Below are 20,948 nucleotides of genomic sequence, written 5' to 3' on the forward strand. Positions count from 1 at the left end.
TACCCTAGAAGAGGCTCTCACCTTATAGGAATGTGAGATACCCAGCCCTGCCAGAGAACCAGGGCTGCCTTCTGGAGCGTCCACATTGAACACGATCTGAAAGGCAAGGCAGCATAGGAAAAGGATTAGGAAGGAGCCTGAGTTGAGAACATACGCACCTTCATGCTGAGATGAAAACTAAAGCCTCTTAGCCTAGCATACAAAAGTCTAAGGCTACTTCATCCTTCTCTAAGTCACTCCTCTACTCAGATAGATGTTCAAAGGACTCATCTGCCCAAGCATCATATCCAAGCTGAGGGGCAGTATGTCCCTTATGTCCCCTCCTCCAAGTGGCTCCAAAGCTCTCTCCGGCCTCCCCTACTGGGAGCTACCTGCACACATTAGGAACCCAGCAGCCTGGACAGCCCTTACTTGACTAACTCAGTTTACTCTTCCTTCAGTGCTTCTTAGTGCTCTAGATTAATCTAGAAATTCAACATTCAACTTAAGATTGTGGCAGGGTTCCTAAAGTCCAGGAAAAGGTTAACCCCAAAATCTCACCTTAACAGGGGAAATGCAAAGACAGTTTGTGGTAACAAAAAGGAATTTATTCTAATCACTATCAGAACATAGCAAACCACAGAAAATGAAAATAAGTAGTAAAGCAACATGACAACAGCAACAAGAGACCAGAAAGCAGAAGAGCTGGGTAAAAGCAGACACCTGCCACCCAATCCCTTTATATGGGATGGTGGATCACATACAAATATCAGCCTCTAAACAAACCCACACAATTCTACAGAAGACTTCAAGAACCAAAGGAAACCAGGTGTGCATTAGGCAGCATGAGCCAGAGCAAAAAAAAATCTCTGGCAGCAAGGAAACCTTTTCATTGAGCCTACCAAAAGACAGAGAGGCAGATAGGAGATATGTCCATCATACCGGGTGAACACACAGAACTTACAAAACCTCCAAATCAGTTAAGAAACACAGCCACATCAAGGAAGCACCACCCACAGTGAGAAACCATAACCACAGGGTAGAAGTAAGTGAGAGACAAGCTGAGGGACAGGTAAAAACACAGGGTTCTGACTTCCCTCAAGTGGGCCTCTCTTTGCATAGACCTGCCTTGCAAAGGTAGATTGTCATTGCTTCTGGCCTCTCTTACCAGGCAGACACCCTCCCTCACCAAACTGACAACCCCAAAATCTCATTCCAGGGGCCTGTTGTGAGTAGAGTTCCCTCACGGCCTGTGTGGGAAACCCCCGGCACTGTGTTTCACCCACTGCGCAGGGAAACACTGTGCTAATCTCTGCATTCCTAGTAGCACCAAGGAGGACCAGCTTTCCTCCTGGGCTGGGTAAACAGGGAATGTTCACTCAGGACATTTCTGTGTTTGCCTAGATTTCTGGCCTTCAGGACATCATCATCTGCTGCCCTGAACCTCCTGAACTGCCTTAATCATTCTCATCCTACCTGACACAAACTGAGAGGAAGTGGAAGCGGTCTGATCCATTCTTCCAGGGTTTGCATGGGGTGTTTGGAAACACTCTCACAACAATCTAAACTGGCCGTGTGAGGGAGAAGCAGGGCTCCCTGATCCCATGGGAGTCATTTATTTCTCCAAAAATCTACAACACAAAAATGTAAACTTAAAGAAGAAAAGACATCTCAGGCTGTCCAGAGACATTACCTGGTCCTGAAGCATCAGACAGGTTTGTGGGAGATTTAGAGAACTGAATCAACAAGAATCCCAGGTGACTAAGAGACTGGTTCCGCCACATAAGCAAGATAGGAAAACTTCACTCTATAGTGTGAGTGCATTATGTGAATGTGCATACGTGTGAATGCCCACTACATGTCTGACCCAGGTGAGCAAGGGGAAGGAAAAAAGATGACTCCAGTCTAGGAGCCACTACCTCTGGCTGACCCTTCTCTGGCCTGACAAAATCTGACTGGCTAGTTGCATTTCTGTGTACATTCCCATGTCCTGACAAGAACTCTGAGCACCTAGAGTCATGCAAGAAGCAGCTATGAGATAAGCAACTCACCAGTTCTGATGCTGAGGAACATGCTAACAAGGATGGAGTTAGCAGAGTACCAGGGTGGGGCAGGGAAGGTACGAGGGGCCTTTGGAGCAGCTGCCAAAGAAGTTCCAAACCACTGGGCAAGCAAGTCTGGGTTCCAAAAAGTATGGATAAGGGAAATATCTCTGTTATAAACAGAGAGTGGAGAATGGCATTCTGGGGAGGAGAGGTTGTACTGCTCACATGAGCCCTCTAGGTCTGGGAACAGCAAACCTAGTTAAAGATGAGTTCAGTGTCCACATGAGAAGGAGTGGAGTGGAAAGCATTTCTGATTCAAGGCCCTGCTGGTCAGCAGAAAGCAATCTGCCTAGGAGGACCCAGGCTTTCTGAAATGGGGACAAAGCAGGACAGAATAGCTAAGTGGCTCAGCTGTGGGTGGTACAGAGACTGCAGACAACAAGTCACAGACTGAAAAGACATACATAGACCACCATCCTGAGAAGCAAGATGCCTGGGGATGCCTACCTACTATGCCTCTGCAAAAGTATGTGGAGATGAGTGTAGAGGAATTTTAATTTAGAACATAACTGCTCTGGCAAGAGATCATATCCAAAGACCTTCTAGATCTGTGTGATCACGATAGAATACAAACATGCTTTTAATCCCAGGAGACAGAGGCAAGCAGTTCTGAGTTCAAGGCCAGCCTGGTATAGAACAGTTTCAGGGAAAGAAAAGCTTAGGTCCAGATGTGGTGGTACACACGTTTAATCCCAAACAATAAAGGAAAAGTTAGTTTGTAGAAGGAAGCTCTTATGTTTAAAAGTGATATCTAATTGAGTGGAAGAAAAAGAAAGTGACAAATCAGAGAAGATTTGACAGAATAGGATACACCCAACTCTCACTTAAGGGGCAATGCAGAGAGAGAGAGAGGATGCAGTTTTAACTGGGATGGTAATAGAAACACGTTGCAGAGACAGAACTAGACACAGGTGAAAACAGAACGAGCCAGAGAATTAGGAGCCAGAAGATTAGGAAAGATTGCTGGATTGAGGCCAAGCAGAACAATTTGAGAGAGAAGGCAAACTGAGTAAGTCAGCTGGGAGTTTGAGGCAGAACAGCTGAGTTGAACCAGCCAGCCCAGAGCTCAGTAAGAACAAGAAAGGGTGAGCTTTTTCAGCAGTAAGTCTCAGAGGCTGAAAACATTCCAGGCCTAGGTTAGATTGTACAGAGGCTAGAAGCTTCCAGGACTAGGCCCAGGTTAGCAGAAGGAAGGAAGTAATTCCATGAGACGACAACTGAAACAGGCGAATAAAACTTCCTTTTACTGATGAGAGCCCAGTCTGCCAGGTCAATGATGTGCCAAAACTTTCCTCATTCCACAAAACACCTGAGGTACTGTAATTCAGTCAACTCCATTCATGGAGTAGAAGGCTGACGTCCCTTATCACAAAGGTGGCTGAGAAGAAGCAGACCTGAGCACATATCCAGCTACCTTTCCTATCACATGTACACTTAGCTCCTGACCCCGGTCTGCCCTCATTGAGAAGGCAGCACCTGGCTCATTGTGGCCCAGCTACATCATAATCAGACCCACTGAGAACCCAAGCATTCATTCTGGCTCTCTAGTAAGAGGATTTGCTTTGTGGTCACAAAACCAAGGCACTTTCTGCTCATTAGCCATAACTTCCGGGTTTGGAGGTATAGCATGGGTAGAAGGCTTCACATAGCACCATACATGAAAGGACTGGCCTCAGTTGTTCCCAGGATCAATCCTTCTCATCCAGGAATATTAAAAAAGATTGGGTCTCACTATACAGACCAGGCTGACCTTGAACTCAGAGATCTGTCTACCTCTGCCTCCCAAGTGCTGGTCTTAAAAACAAACACCACTATACCTAACTGCCAGCCAGAAATCTTAAGATGTGCTATTAAACCTAACAAGGTGGAGGTTGCTGGAGGGATGGCTCAGCAGTTGAGAGCACTGACTGCTGTTTCAAGTCTGAATTCCATCACCCATATGGTGGCTTACAAGTCCAGTTCCAAGGGATCTAACCCCCTTTTCTGGCCCCAACAGGAACCAGGTACACATGTGGTATACATACATGCATGCATGCAAGCAAAAATACCCATCAGTATACAAAAATGATACAAAACAAAACAAAACACACACAAACAAACAACTTTAGAAAGGCTTAGCACAGCTGAAGCTGCCCAAAGGCCCCAACATGGAGCTTATCCTTAACTATCTGGTCAGGACTGGCTGGCTCACTAGAGCTGAGGACATAGTTGCACTAAGTCATATCTGCTCTGTACCTGATGACAAGTGCATGTCTCACAGACAAGGAGAGGGATGACACCAAAACAGCAAAGTGAGAAGCAGGAAGAGACTTGGTGAGGTGCAACGACTCCACCTGCTGCCCTGTCAGGGCTCCACTGTTCCACCTTTGCCTCTGACAAAGGCTCCATAGTCATCCCCTCCAACCCTCTACTAGGGACACACAGACCATGGCACTTATAGGGCCCATTTGCCTTTCCCTTGAGAAGCTACTCAGGTCATTTGTCTCTAGATTTCTCCCAGTCTGAATCTATCTGGAGCTGCTATAAACAAGAAGGTCCTGGCCAGCCCTAAAGGGCACAGTAGACTTCAAATAGCTCCTGACCTCACCCTTCTCAGGATCTTGGTTACCACTCAAGATGTATCTGGCCACTAAATAGTCATAAAAGGCCAGACTGCCTTCTGTCAACTCCCACTGAGAACTACATTGCATTCAACAGAAAGTAAGGGCTGGTTAGCCACAGACATGTGATATGAGGACCTTTGTCCATTCCCTGAAGCCCTTACTGCCACTTCCAGAAACACCCCAATAGTTAAAAGCAGTCTCCTACCTGGATAATGTCCATGAGCTTCTGCAACCCAGCTGTGTTGGTGAATACACCAGTACCTGTGGAACACCGGGGAGCTGACATTCACACAAGCAGAAGAGATGCTGAATCCCACATTACAAGGAGCCAGCACAGCTTCGCTTTCAAGCTCTGTCACACATCTGCTGAGATAGCCAGTCTCCCCATAACCAATATTAGGGACATGGTGTGTTATGGAAAGATAGCTGACCTGTTCTTCCTGGTTCTTCTCCCCAAAGAAGTACAGGCTTCCAAAATAATTCTATGGTCAAATGATATGGGGAAGGTGTCTGCTATCCCCCAATGCACAGCAGATACTGTTGACCCTGCAGACCTCACCCCACTAAGCAGAACAGCAGCCCCTGAGGACACTGCCCTTTGGAAACTGGATCTCTTAAACTAAGCAGAAATCAGGTTTGGTAGCAAAGGGGAGAAGCCAGAGAGGCCACATCACACTAAATTCACTAAGGTCTCTGATATTTGTCTTTTAAAAGGGTAACTAGGACATACCATAGTAAAAAAATACAGCAGAGCTTAAAAGAACATAATGGCTGGCCAAATGTCACTATTGCCCCCGTGTCTCACTCAGAAAGAGGAAGCCAGCAGGGCTCAGTGGCCACCCCTGTAATCTTAGCACTCTAGAGACAATGGCAAGAGGATCAAGTTACAGCCAGTCTGAGACTGAGAGCAAAAACTTGTGCCAGAAAACCAGGGGCTGGGGATGTGACTCAACAGTAGAGTAACTTGCCTACCATGAGTGAGATCCCGGGTTTACTCTCCAATGCTACTCAAATAAACAAGCATGGAGGTAGGGGATGCCTTGTTGACTAGATTCTTGTTCATAGGAAGGCATGATAACAACCTGCTGACACTAGTGGCTAAGTGCTGATGGCTCGACATGGAACAGTAATCCCTGCCATATTCATCTACATCACGCTCGAGGTGGACAACCCAAGACTCACGTCCTGCCAGGTGCTGGATTATCTGGTCCAGTGATTCCAAAATGCAGCCTTTGGTTTGAAACGTTATTTGGGCTTCAGCAAACAGCTCGAAGATATAGCTGCCAGAGAAAACAGAAGCTTGAGACTTAGAGGAAACAAGGCTCTGGTTTCTGGGAACCTACAAGGTAAGTAGCCTTTAAGTTTCCTGCACTCAGAAATAATTGCTGAGTACTTCAAGGAGGCCAACACTGGAGGTCAGAGGCTTCTCCCTTCAGTGGTTCCCTGGTAGGCAAAGGACAGTGGGTTAATGTCATGAGAATCACTACCTACATAGGAAAAGACCAGGCACCTAAGCAAGGGACTACAATCGGGGGTGGCCTGAGTTCAGGTCCCGTGTCTCTGGAGGCGATGACTCTGGGTAGCAACTCTAAGAGCCTTGGAAAGAGATGGGAAGGGGGCAGCAGAAGCCACATGAAGGGAGAAGGCTGTGACAGGGCATTCAGGTGCGGGGAGAGAAGGCCAAAACAGTACTCGAGAACCCAGGTCAGGCTGGTGTATCTGGCTTATCTGGGAGCATCTACAAAGTTTAGCACTCAGGGGACCAACATGGTTCAGAGAAAACGCTTTACCCTTTACAAGCACAGACCACGCCCTACCACAGCTACTGGCTGTACGCCTATAAAAGCTACCACTCAGCTTCACTACAGCCCCTCGCTGGCCATCAGACCAGGCTACCCACAGTGTTTTTCAGAAAACAAAAAACAGACATGGGACAACCAGAACCTTCTGGGCCTCTAAGAGCGCTAAATAGGCCTCAGTGATAGCACTGACGGTCTGTCCCCAGAGAGAAGGGCTAGTTATAACTGGCACTTGCCATGTCAATAAGCGGCCAGAGAGATTTGTGGGAAATAGTTGGATGGGGCACTGTGTAGTAGTGTGTGTTGTTACTCCCAGTATTTTCACTGACTACATAAAAAGCTGGCAACTGTCTTGGAGAGATGGCTCACTGGCTAAGAGTGCTTGCTCCTTCCAGGAGACCTGACTTTGGTTTCCAGGTCCATATTGGGTAGCTTACAACTAACTGTATGTAACTCTAGATTCAGGGAATCCAACACCCTCTTCTGAACTCCACAGGCACAGCACACATTCACCCGAACACCCACATATACACATACAGAAAAAGAAAAACCAATCTTTTTTAAAAAGCTGCTAACTCTTCCTAAGCCTTGGAAATTGAAAACAGACCCTGTGAGGACCCTATTCATCTCCAACCCCAGACAGGACTTGGGATGATGAGCTCAGCATCTATCTCTCACCTTCCAGGTTTGGTGACTCCTCTATCATCCCCAGGCAGCTGGACAGCATCAATAGCCTCCTCCAGGCGAAGCAGGATCACTGTGAATCAAGGGCATGTCAGGGCCACGCCTCTCACGCAGCCCAAGGAGAAGGAAGGGCAACACTTACTCTTCAACTTTGCGATGTCTTCCAGCTCTATCTTGAGCCCTGGGTGAGAAAATATGTACGTTTATTCCACATCTTTTTAGTACTGTTTGTAGCCCCAAGAACCAAGGTTTCCCAGTGTGGTAGACACAGTAGGTGGGAGGAAGCTAGGTGGGACCCACATATGAACTGGATACAACAGTATGAGTCCACATTCACACTTAGTACACGTGAGCACATTCATGCACACAGATGTTCTTCTTACTATGCTCGAAAAAGACCTCAAAATAATTAGTAACCATCAGCATGTGTCCATATGTGTTCAGACAGAACCTTGTGAGGACAGAGGGCAGAGGGTAAAAGAACTCTCCGCTGAAGGAAAACAGAGCTTGCTGGAGGCTAACTGGTATCAATCTAAGTAGGAAGCAGAGTATCACATGCCCAACAGCAAAAAAGTTGTCAGTTATGGTCAGGCCAGGTTAGCAGGGCACAAAAATGACCTTCCAGAGGAGTCAATGGGATACCGAGCCTCAGCTGTAAGACGGATGACAGGTTGTACTAACCAGATAGTTAAATGAATGCCTAATGATTAATGTTGGCTAATATCGTCAACCTGATAATCTCTAGAATAAGCTAGGAGACAGAATCTCTAGTCACGCCTGTGAAGGGGCTTTTAGGTTGGGTTAATTGAAATGGTAAGACCTAAACAGAGCAGAGCCATTCCACGGGTTAAAGATCAGGAGTGAATAAAAAGGAAAAAGTTACAAAAAGAAAAAGAAAAGAAAGAAAAACAAAACAAAACAAAACTGGGTGTGGTAGTACACACCTTGGAGGCCTAGACAGATGGATCTCTGTGAGTTCCAGGCTAGGGTGGTCTACACAGAATTACAGGACAGCTAAGCCTACATAAAGACCGTGTCTCAAAAAAAAAAAAACAGGGTGAGTTCAGGAACATTTCTGTCTCTCTTCCCTCTCATTCCTCCCCTTTCTCTTTCCTTTTCCCCTCACCTATTTTCTAACTGCAGTCACAGGAACTGCTTAAGCCCTTATCACCACAAAGTCCCAGCTATGACGTATTATCCTCTGAGAATGTGAACCAAGATAATCCTTCCTTCCTTTCTTAAGCTACTTTGGGTAGGTATTTTGTTATGACAAGGAGAAAAGTAACTAATCAACATTCAGACATGCTATTTAAACACTGTTCTCTCCTGAAAGTGACAAACACTAAGAATCAACTCAAACTTCTGAAATGGGGGTGTATATTACCCTGCTTTTCCAATATGAACAGTGTCACATGGAGCTAAAGAATCTTTAAAATATTACTTCTGCTACAAATTAAAGGGATGAGGGCTAGAGAGATGGCTCAGTGGTTAAGAGCACTTAATTGCTCTTCCAGAGGTTCCTGAGTTCAACTCCCAGCAACCACATGGTGGCTCACAACCATCTATGATGGATCTGATTATCTCTTTTGGCATGTATGAAGACAGAGCACTCATATACATAAAATACATGAATAAATAAATATTTTTAAAAATTAAAGGGCTGAATGAGACATCACTGTCTTGAAATCACTGATAATTACTGAATCTAGGCACCAAGTAGCCACAATGCTACCATAAAAAAGGAAGGAAGCGATAACCATCAGCCATCAAAAGGTGATGAACTAGAAGTTGGGTAAGAGACCACTCTTATCAAAACAGAGTTATGGCTGTAATGGCATGGCAAAACCTCTTTTTGATTGGTGGCAATTCCCTTGCGAGTTCAGTTCATTATGTATCTCAGATGCAATGTGTTTTCTTGTGTGTGTGTGTGTGTGTGTGCTATATGCATACATGCCTGTGTGCACATTCACATTTATCAGCGCCTGTGCACACACAGGCCAAAAGAGGGTGTCAGATCTCTTCCTCCGTTGCTCATTAGCTTAATTCCCTTAAAACAAGTTCTCTCACCCAACCTGAAACTCAATGTTTTGCCAGCCAGTGGCTCCCAGGATCCACTTGTCTCTGTATCTGTAACACCGTGGTTACAAGCACAGCAGCCATAGCTGACTTTTTTGTTTAGGTTGCCTGTACCTGTGCTTTGCTTTAAAATTAAATGCAGGGCTGGGTGTGGTGGTGCATCCCTTTAATCCCAACACTCAGGAGGCAGGGGCAGGCGGATCTCTGAGGCCAGCCTGATCTACATAGCAAGTTCTAGGATAGCCAGGACTATACTGAGAGACCTTGTTTCAAAAAACAGCAATCAGAACAAAACAAAAACTTAGCTAGGAAAAGATGAAGGCTTCAGAAAACACTGGAAGAACTAGGGCTGGAGATATAGCTCAGGTAGTAGACTGCTCACCTTAGTGTGCATGAAGTCCTAGGTTTGATCCCAGCACCAACTAAGTTTATAATCTTAACATTTAGGAGGTAAAGGCTGTCTTACCTCTATTGACCCAAAGCTAAATTACTTTCCTTTCCTACATTAAGTGTGAAGCCAGCCTGAGCTACATGAACTCTCATCTCAAAAAAAGAAAGGAAAAAAAAAAAAAAAAGGTACTGAAAGTGTCAGATGAGCCAGTTCTCCCTGGTTTACAGAGCTGTTATATAGCATTTCCTACAACTAAAACACTCCACCTGAGGGAAGAGGGAAATTCATAAGACTCAAGAAGTAAACAAAGTCAAAGTCTCAGAAAGATGAAATGTACAAGATTCCCAAGCTTCCTCCCAAGGTTATACAGGCAGCAACAATTGCTAAGGAGAAGAGGCTTTTGTTCTTCAAGTCCCTTACTCATGTGGCCTACTGTCACCTGATCGTCCTAGAACTCACTAAACTGGATTGAGTAAAGTATTTCTTTGGTTTGTTATTGGTGCACTATCTGGGATGAACAGACAGAAAGTCACAACAGGATCCCTGAATCAAGTTTCTCAGTAAACTCATGTCCCAACATGCTAGCTAGACAAAAGATACGAGAAAGATCAGACACTGTTCTTATGCAGAATATACCTCCAAGATACCTCCAATAGCCCTAGACTCAACTTTTCAGTTCTTAGCCATAAACTTACCTGAGCTGGAGGTGTCTGCACTGAACTCCAATTGGAGTTCACCCTGCTGAGCCACCCGGGCTTGCTCCTCCAAAACCTGGTTGATAGCCTCCAGTCCTGAAGCCACATCATGGGGAGTCAAGTCAAAGGAGGCTGATTCCTCACATATCTTCTCCTGAGGGGCAAAGTAGATCTATGTCACAGCAGAGTGGGGCAGAATGGGGATTCTAGGAAACAGAAATAGAGATGCAGAGGGACTAGAAGAAGTCCCCAGAATCCCAGCTCCTGGTCTCTAAAGTCAAAGTTGGTCCAAAGATGAATCACTGTCCACACCAATATTTCAAAGATTATTTCACTTGAGTTGCCAAGATTTTGTTATTGGAAAATTTTATCAGCAAAACAATAATTTTGGCTTCAAAAATCAGAAGATACCACCTATCAGCTCAATAATTTCCATAGCAACAGTTGCCATGAGTTGAGTAGGATGTAGGTCCTGCTATGGGGAAACCTGGCTTTCCAACAGTTTCATCCCAGGTTCCATAGTAGCTAAGGATGAGGCTACTTGTCCTCTGAGGTCATTCTACATAACCCTGAGTAAGTGGTGGCAACAGAGACAGGGGCGAGCCACTGTGATAATGTGCTGGTGAAAGGGGACAAAGAGAGCTAGAAGGGCCTCCAGGAACCACTCTTGTTGATACTGCCACCGAAGATGAGCAGTTGTCTCCTCAAAAATTTCCTAAGGGTCAAGCCAAGTAGCCTAAAGGGCAAAGACATGCAGGAAAGACAACAGAATATGGTACAAGAGATAGCACAGCCAGGCAATCCCTACCAACTGGCTAGAAGGGCAGAGGCCCAGTGAGAGGCTCTTATATAGATGTGCCCTGTACCTAAGGGCACATCTGAAGTCCGACTTGCCAGTTTATGACCCAGGTGAGGCAACTGATAAGACTGTCAGGACAGCAGCAGCACCCGTGTTTGCTTGGCCCTGAAATCATGCCTCTGGGCCCAAGGTAAAGCTTTTCCAGAAACATGGAGAAAACTGGGAGAGACAGGAAGCACTTAGCACAGAGGCCAAGGGGACTCACCACATTGTGAGCTTCATCAAAGATCACAACTGTTCCCTTGAGGTCAATGTTGTGTGCCTTACGACTCTACAAAGAAGGGAAACTACCATGAGCTGGAGTCATGCAGGGCCAGCTGAGAGTGCAGGCCTGCAGATACAGGAAAAGAGGAACTTAAGGCAGGTGGTAGGCATGAAACATCATAAAGAGCTACCATACTTACTATGGAAGAAAGAACAAAGGTCCTCATACTTCACTATGAGGCCTGGCACCTGCTCTAAGCTGACTGAGGAAAGCAGACTTACAGTACCTGTCCAAGTCTGACCAAAGTTGGATGCCTGTGGCCATCTGTACCAAGGAATTGCTCACACAGCAGAAAGGAGCACATGCTAGAGTCAACAGGATGGCCAAGTAAGCCAGTGAGATGCCTAAGTAGGGAAAGGCACTTGCCTTTAAGCCTGATGAGTTTAATCCCTGGAACCTCCAAGGTAGAAGAAGAGAACTGAACCCACAAGTTAAGTGTACGGCTTTATTTTATTTTGTTTTGTAACACTAGGTACCAAACTTGGGCTGGCCTTGCTTTCATGATCTTTCTGCTTTAGTATCCTGAGTGCTGAAATTACAGGAATATAATACCATGCCCAACATTCACATGGGTTTTTTTCTTAAGATTTATTTTTATTTTATGTATATGGATGTTTTGCCTATACAAAGTGTGGACTACAAGCATGCAGTACCCACAGAGGCCAGAAGAGGGCATCAGATTCCCCTGGAACTGTAGTTACAATGTGAGCTAGCAGGTAGGTTGGGAAAATCAAATCCAGGTTCTTCAGAAGAGCAACCAGTGCTCTTAAACACTGGGCCATCTCTCATTGCTAGGTTTTGACAGATGTGGGCATTATATAAACACTATTATAAGCCAGGCGAGGTAGCACATGCCTGTAATCTCAAAATTCTGGGAGGCAGAGGCAAGTGGATCTCTGTGAGTTCAAAGCCAGCCTGGTCTATAAAGCGAGTCCAGGACAGCCAAGGTCCCATAGAAAAACCCTGTCTTGAAAAAACAACAAACAAACAAAATTATACTCCCTCATAAAGACTGTACCCTTAGGTAGTATGTCTGAGACTTACTCATTTCTCACTGCTGGCAGTCTCTACTGTAAGAATATACCAGGACAGGCTTCCCTGTCAACAAACTCCAGTGACTGCATGCCTAAGTCCCTGAACTAAGGACTCCATTTCCCGAGAAGGCAGCCACTGGCACACTATGCTCACAGAGCTACTGCATGATCTACACACCCACCAGCCACAGCTGGGACTTCCAGCTGCTCCACACCTCATCCTTTAATTTCCTTTTACTTAAAAGGCTTTATTTGTTTTAGTCTACTTTGTAGGGGCTAGAGAGTGCATGCGTGGTAAGCTTCATATGCAGAGGCCATAGGACAATGCAGGAGCCTTCACCTTCCACCACGCAAGTCCCAGGTGGAACTTCCATGATGAGCTCAAGTCACCAGGCTTGCTTGGTGATAAGCACCTTAACCAGCTCAACTATCTTGCCAGCTGCTTCTTTTTGTGTATGTGGTGCTGGCGATCGACTACAAGTGCTCTCATATGCTAGACCAGTGCTCTACCATTAAACCAAGTTCCTAGATCCTCAAGTCTCTTAAATTTCAGGCATTTCCATTAGAAGGCACTATTACTCTCTGTTGTTTGGGTCTAAACTGACCTTGTGACTAGAGCCGGTAAACACCGTCTCACAGACAGAAGTGGCCATTCGGCCAACTTCAGAAAAGTAGCTGCTCAGGTTTCTAAGAAGTGAACTGGGCTGCTGGATTCTGAGAGCCTTTCTGTATTGTGGATCCAGGTCCTTTGAAAGGCTGGAGCATTTATTTTCTGCAACTTGCCTTAAAAAAAAGAAAAAAGGTTTTGAGGTTTTTACTGACTTTGAAATGTTTTCAGCTACATATTACATTTTTTGATAAAAATAAAGGGCAAATGTATGCATAGTATAAATAAGCACTGAAATTCTGACATATTAGAATTTTAATATGCATATCAGCAAGAAAATTTACAATGCATGAATATGATTAAGCACTTACTTTCACATAGCATGTTCAATGATAGAAAACTGTGTGTGTATATGCATATATACATATGCATACATCTAGAAAAAATAAACATATACACAATTTCCAACTAAGATTAATGGTAAGGGTGGAGAAGGGGGAGGGAGAGTGGGATTGGGAGGAAAGGGGGAGGGAGCTATAGGGGATACAAAGTGAATAAATTGTAATTAATAAAAATTAAAAAATGGTTATAAAAAAGATAAATGGTAAAAAAAATTTTACACTAACAGTGAGAACATCAAGATGGCTTAGAAGGTAAGGAATGTAACACCCAAGCCTTGAGTTCAGTCCCTGAGACCACACTGTGGGAACAAAGAACCAACTCTCGCAACTTGACCTCACCTCCACATGTGCGCTATGGCGCATGCATGCATACCCTCACACAAGTAAGTACTTTACAATTTTCTCTTAAATTTAATCAATACTGCTGAAGTGGAAAACTATGTTAGAGTTTATACTAACATTCCCTCAGAGTGTGATAGCACGTTTCTTTAATTCTAAAGATCAGGAGACAAAGGCAGACCAATTTCTGTGAGTCCTATGTGATCAGGACTACACAATGAGACCCTGTCTCAAAACAAAATAATAAAGCCTTAACTTTCCTAATTCTTTCAAAGAGTCTCTGCTTAAAATTTTGATTAAGTCTAACCTTTTTGTTTTGGTTTGGTTTGGTTTTTTTTAAGACAAGGTTTCTCTGTGTAGCCCTGGCTGTCCCAGAGCTCATTCTGTACACCAGGCTGGCCTAGAACTCAACCTCTGCCTCCTGAATGCTGGGATTAAAGGCATGTGACACAACCACCCTGCTAAGTCTAACATTTTTAAAAAATTTATTTATTTATTATGTATATAATGTTGTCCCTGCATGTACACCTGCATACCAGAAGAGGGCACCATATCTCATTATAGATGGTTGTGAGCCACCATGTGGGTGCTGAGAATTGGACTCAGGTCCTCTGGAAGAGCAGTCAGTGCTCTTAGCCTCTGAGCTATCTCTCCAGCCCTAATTTTAACTTTTGTTTGTTTGCTTATTTTGTTTCTTGAGACAGGGTTTCTCTGTGTAATAGCCCTGGCAATCCTGGACTCGCTTTACAGGACAGGGTGGTCTGGAACTCAAGAAGATTAACTTGCCTCTGCCGCCCTCGAACAAGGATTAAAGGATTGCACCACCATGCCCAGCAAGTCTAATTTTTTAATCTTTCCTTTATGATTAATAGTATGAGAATGAGTATGAAATAAGAGTCCCCAGCCTCACCGGGTTTGGTGGGGCATGACTGTAATCCCAGCACTCAGGGAGGCAGAGGCAGACAAACTTTTGAGTTAGAGGCCAGCCTGGTCTACAAAGTGAGTCCAGGAGAGCCAAGGCTACACAGAGAAACCCTGTCTTGAAAAACAAAACCAAAACAAAACCAAATGAATCCTCAGCCTTAAGCCAGGCTGCAATCCCACACTCAGCAGGCAAGCAGAGACAGAAACATAGTGACTTCAAGGTAGACTGGGATATACAGATACTATTCCAAAAAATTCCAGCTTTAGCCTTTGCATTTATATTTGCATAGTGACAAGGACTAAGACTCATTTTTCTAAGGGTATAGCCACCTATTCCAGCACTATGTTTTGAAGAACAAATAAAAACAACAAATTTCTATTCCCCACTGAACTCCTTTGGTAATGTCAAAACACTGTGCTACAATACTGAGCTCACTAGCCAAGAATGTTGGAAAAGTGCTTGCATAACATACACAAAACCTTGGGTTTCAGACTTAAAGCAGACCTAGTGCTACACGCCTATAATTGTAGCCCCCAGGAAGCTAGAGGTAGGAGAATCCAAATGTCAAAGCCATTCTTAGCTACATAGCAGGTTAGAGATCAACCTGAGATACACCTGACTCTACGTTTAAAAAATATCCTAGCTATTGGACCAACAAAAAGGCTCAGTGGGTAGAGGCACTTGCTATCAAGTCTGAAAACCTCAGCTCAGTCTCTGGGACTCATGTGGTAGAAGGGAAAACTAACTCCTCCGAATTATCCTGATTTCTACATACACAGTGAACATGTGTTCACACACACAGACACATATACTAAATATATACATATTTTTAAATTTTTAAGAAAAAATAATCCTAGCTATGTTAAATGAAACGAGTTGTGCCTGCACACACACACACACACACACACACACACACACACACAAAATAGCTCAAGTTTCCTGAGTCATCTGTACTTCTGTGATCTGATGTGAAAGTGGCTGAGCTGAACCGTCAGGACCAATGGCAAGGACTGGCTGAAGGGTAAGAACCCGGGCTCTTGCCATTCTGGTCAGCCTGCCTATGCCTAGGTTGCTCAGAATGATGAGCCCATAGCTCTGGGCTATTCACAGCTGCATCTGGACAGGTCTTCAGCCCAACCAGTGATGGAAAAGAGACCTCCCACCCACATTTACTCTCTGAGGACCTAACAAACAAACATTTAGGCAGCCCCTCCAATGTCCAGGGTTAACCCCGGACATCAGTAATCATCAACTCCTCACCTTAGCATCCAACAAGTAATTGTATGGCATAAAGATGATGTCAGCTTGCTGCTTCATGTTTCGAGAAAGGTAGTATGGGCACACTCTGGGGAGAAAAAAGACAGAGGACCTGTAAGTCCCTTCACAGGGAATATGCAAAAGGTACAACCCTTGCCCTAGTCACTGCGCCTCTGGTAAAGGATAAACCCCTCATTCTGTGTAGAGCCTAAAGAAGTTGGTACCTGGACGAAAGGGCAAGCCCATGTGAGCTCTTGACTATGTGAGGTTAACATCTGTTTAAAAACTTGATAGATGCTGGGCTTGGTGATGCACACCTTTATTCCCAAGCACTTAGGAGCCACAAGTAAGCAGATCTCTGATTAGGCCAGCCTGATCTTTAAAAAAAAGTTCTGGCTACACAGCGAGACCCTATTTCAACAAACAACAACAAATACCCAACTCCAAAACTTGATGGGATCAGGGAAATGTCTCAGCAAGTAAATCACTTGCCACACAAAAAGCCTGGTAACTTCAGTTTGATTCCTAGAATCCCCTGAGTTGAGAGAACCAACTCCACAAAGCTGTCTTCTAACATCCACACCAACCACACATACATACAGACACACAAATAGTAATGGGCCGAGAATGTAACTCAGTTAGCAGAATGTTTGTCTAGCATGTACAAAGCCCTGGGTTCAATCCCCAGTGTCATATAAAACAGACCTGCTAGTGATGAACTACATCAGCACTCAAAAATTGAAAGCAGGAAAACCAATTCAAGATCAGCAGGTTAGGAAAATAGCTCAGTGAATAAAGTGTTGGCCATATAAGTAAAAACATAGTCCAGATCCCCAAAATCCATATAGAGCCAGATACTATAATCTCAAAGAAGTGGGAGGCACAGACAGGAAAATTCTTGGAGGTTCTCAGGCCAGTTAGCCTAGCATACTCACTGATGAACAAGAGATTCTATCTTAAGGTAGAAAGCAAATCCAAGGTTGTCCAGTGACTGCCACACATACACTGTGGCACCTGTATAAAGGGTGGGTGTGTGTGTGAATTCATGGTCATCTTAACCACACAGTGAGCTCAAAGTCAGTCTGGGATATATAAGAGCCTATGTGCTTAAAACAAAAAAACAAACAAAACAAAAACAAAACACCCTCCATAAAAATAAAATCCAGGGGCTGGAGAGATGGCTCAGTGGTTAAGAGTACTGTCTGTTTGCTCTTCCAAAGGACCCAGGTTCAATTCCCGGCACCCACATGGCAGCTCACAACTGTCTGTAACTCCTAGTTCCAAGGGATCTGATGCACACACTAATGCACATAAAATAAAATTAAATAAACTATTAAAAAAAAGGTTAAAAAAAAATCCAGCCAGGTGATGGTGGCACACACCTTTAATCCCAGCACCTGGGAGGCAGAGGCAGGTGGAGCTCTGAGTTCAAGCCCAGCCTGGTCTACAGAGCAAGTTCCAGGATAACGAGGGCAATTACACAGAGAAACCCTGTCTCACAGAGAAATCTTGTCAAGTAAACAAACAAACAAGCAAATCCAGTCCCATTCCTGGGCACAAGTTATCAGAAACATGAAACAGACATACAAGAAAAAAGGAAGGAAAGGAAAGAAAAGAAGAAAGGAAGTTAGGTACATAGGTAGTTAGCTTGTTTTCTCCTTGGTTTAACAAAAGTCTCAAGTCTGTCTTTTTTTTTCTGCAGTATTGGTAATGGAACCCAGGGCCTCACACAAATCAGGCAAGAACTACATACAGTCTTAGCCAGTGAAGTTTTCTTACCACCACTTCAATCTACAATGCTGTAAGTCATTGATGCATAGGCAGGCGTGGTATTGCACACCTATGACCCCACACTGTGAGGTGGTGGCAAAAGGATCAAGTTCAGGGTCATTTTACACAGCAAATCTTGAAGCCATCTTGGGCTATTTGAGACTCTGTCTCGACCAGAACAAAACCAAACCAAACAAAACCAATAGCTTTACTATCCTCAGAAGAAAAAGAGTTAAACTTCATACACACACACAAGTGTTATATATATACTAAGCCAGAGAGCATCTGGAGAATAAGCACAAACAAAACTGTGCTCTATATGCAGACACTATTCACCATGGTCATCCAGGCGTAGACTAAGGGACAAGGACAAGGAACAGGGACTGATTTCAGATATTTCACCTTATATTCCTCAGGACTGCTTAAAATTTTCACTGTTAATTTCATTAAAAAGAAAAGCAAACACATTAGGCTTCACATACGATGAGAATCCATCAAGGAAGGACAAAACAGCCATGGCTTCGTTGAGAGAGGTCTTACTTGTGTTTGCTTCCATTCTTGACAAGGTCCTCAATGTCCAGGATGGGGGTAGCCAACTCCTGCTCCAGGCCTTTCTCTGCAGGTAAGATACAGAGTAAGCACACATGTGCAGGGTCCATCTGAATGTCCAAAGACCCCAAGGGGATGCCCAAGACAGAAGAGCTCCTATGAAGCAGGCAACATACTTTTAACTACCACCTTTGGACTTACCAGAAAGAATCCTTACCAAGTGGACCAGGTCCCCAAGAAAGACCACAACCTGAGGTGATCTCATGGGAGCCCTGCTCACTTGGGAGACAGGTACCAGTCCAAGGTCTACCGTGGACATCTCAAAGCATGACAGGAGAGGCCACAACACCTAGTCGCCTGAGGTGGAGTGAAGCAGAGCAGCCCACACTCACAGCTTTTCATCACAGTTCAGAGTATAAAAACTATTACCACTTCCCCTAGCGTTCTACCAATCCATGGGCCCAGACTGGCACCAAAAGAAAAGCTGGCACTTCAAATCCCACAGCAGGGCACCAAGGCAAAGCCTACCAAGTTCAACTTGTGTTCCATTCCTTACAACAGCAGATCAGGAATAGGTACTACCTGTGCTGGCTACAAGGCCCAAGGCAGAAAGGCCATTAAGGACTACTCTATCATAGCGCAATACCTCACCCAACCTGGAACTACTGGAATGCCTTAGGAAGGGACTGCCAACTCTGGATCAGCTACATATTGAACCCAGCAAACCTCCCCACAGCTCCCAGTTCTATACTCTACTGTGGCTGTTTCATACCCAAACCAGGTATCAGGCTCCCTCTCTGGAGGCAGCACTAAGGCCCAATTCTTAGCTGCAGAGGCTAGAAAAAACATACACACACGCACACAGAACCAGTGGTGACCTCTCCAAAAATGACCCCATGAAGAGCACAGCTGGTAAAAAACAAAGATCATATCCCTCAGCAGTACAACAGACTAGCCATTCAGTCCACACTGTAGCAGAGACCCAGTTTTCCATATTTTCTGTTCAGAGCTGAGGAGCGGACCTTGGTAGAGGGACAGCAAAGAGAAGGAAGGCAAGAAGACACAGGCAGAGAGATGACCAGAGTTGTTCCAGATCCATTTCTGATTAACTCCTAGGTGGAGACGACATGCCATCTACCTCCCAGGTCCTTTTGGGATGCCAGCGAGGCAGCATTCCAGCTCTTAACCTTTTCAACAGCAATACAAGCCTTTTGTGCTGGTTAATTTTTCGTCAACTTGATACAAGCTAGAGTCATTTGGAACAGGAATCCTCAATTGAGAAAATGCCTCCACCAAATCAGCCTGAGAACAAGCCTGCGATGCATTTTCTCCACTGATATTTGATACAGGAGAGTCCAGCTCACTGAGTGGTGTCACCTCTAGGCTAGTGATCCCAGTTATTACAAGAAAGCAGGCTGAGGAAGCCACAGAAAGCAAGCCAGGAAGGACCACCCTCTCCTTGAGTTCCAGCTTCCAGGTCCCTGCCTTGAGTTCCCTGAATAGACTACAAACTGTAAGATGAAATAAACCCTAAGATACCTTCCTCTTGGACTGTATTGGGCTGAATCCTATTGCAAAGATAGACAGGACTGGCCAGCTGAAGAGACATAATCTTAGGGTCTACCTGAACAGAGAAGCAGAGAAGCAGGCTCACAGATAAGCAACCATCCAAAGGCCCAGCAGTGAGATAATCAGACATGTGTGGAGGGAGCTGGTCTATAGTTCATAAAACTAAGCCCAGAAGCATAAGAAGGAGACACACAGAGGTCAGACCTGTTAAGCAAGGTAGAATGGCTCCTTTTTGTCACAAGGAACTTATAGCACAGGGCCATTGCTGTGGCCCCAAAGATTCCTCATCCCTCAGAACCTATGAAAAGAAAAGACAATATAGGCAAGGGCTGGGCAGAACATCTAAGCTGATAGGCATCAAAGTGCTGACTTACAGAGTGTGGAAAACTGGCTAGGGCTGGTCCCACAGGAACTGTACCAGAACCCTCTGGCATAATGCAAAGGAACACCTACATCTACCTCTTTTGCCCAGACTGTGAATGAAGGTGGCCAGGATAAAGAAGAACGAATGAGTGAATCAAGCAAGCCACGGAATAGGGTAAGGGCAGAACCAGATGGGGAGGGTTGTAAGCATAGAGATGAACAAGGTAAGAAGACAGAATACTAGATCCATATTTATCACCCTGCACAAAACTGAAGTCCAAGTGGATCAAAGACCTCAACATAAAACCAGACACACTAACCTGTTAGAAGAAAAGGGGAAGAGCCTAGAACTCACTGGCACAGAAAACAACTTCCTGAACAGAACACCAACAGCACAAGCTTTAAGATCAGCAATCAATAAATGGGACCTCATGAAACTGAAAAGCTTCTGTAAAGCAAAGGACACTGTCATCAGAACAAAACGACAGCCTATAGAGTGGGAAAGGTTCTTTACCAACCCAGTATCTGACAAACGGCTAATATCCAGAATAATAAAGAACTCAAGAAGTTAAACACCAACAAACCAAGTAATGCAATTTAAAAATGGGGTATAGAGCTAAACAGAGAATTCTCAATAGAGGAATATCAAATGGCAGAGAGACACTTAAAGAAATGTTC

The 20,948-nt window shown here is 44.6% G+C and overlaps 1 protein-coding gene across 10 annotated transcripts in view; it reads right to left on the reverse strand.

The window, feature by feature from the left end:
* Positions 1-20,948, reverse strand: part of Rtel1 (regulator of telomere elongation helicase 1) — a 42,674-nt gene that overhangs the window by 9,749 nt on the left and 11,977 nt on the right. For 8 of the 10 annotated variants that reach the window (XM_060382686.1, XM_060382690.1, XM_060382688.1 and 5 more), the window contains exons 7-15: positions 18,330-18,405; positions 16,023-16,107; positions 11,397-11,462; positions 10,333-10,486; positions 7,313-7,351; positions 7,165-7,243; positions 5,870-5,967; positions 4,893-4,948; positions 22-96 (exon numbers count right to left, since the gene is read on the reverse strand). In XM_060382686.1, the coding sequence (XP_060238669.1) occupies positions 22-96; positions 4,893-4,948; positions 5,870-5,967; positions 7,165-7,243; positions 7,313-7,351; positions 10,333-10,486; positions 11,397-11,462; positions 16,023-16,107; positions 18,330-18,405 (728 nt within the window). Of the gene's footprint in view, positions 1-21; positions 97-4,892; positions 4,949-5,869; positions 5,968-7,164; positions 7,244-7,312; positions 7,352-10,332; positions 10,487-11,396; positions 11,463-13,095; positions 13,274-16,022; positions 16,108-18,329; positions 18,406-20,948 lie in introns of those variants that run through there. The other 2 variants (XM_060382691.1, XM_021645973.2) reach the window with 2 other exon arrangements.

The sequence above is a fragment of the Meriones unguiculatus genome, chromosome 4 (assembly GCF_030254825.1).
Source record: "Meriones unguiculatus strain TT.TT164.6M chromosome 4, Bangor_MerUng_6.1, whole genome shotgun sequence".
NCBI classification, from domain to species: domain Eukaryota; kingdom Metazoa; phylum Chordata; class Mammalia; order Rodentia; family Muridae; genus Meriones; species Meriones unguiculatus.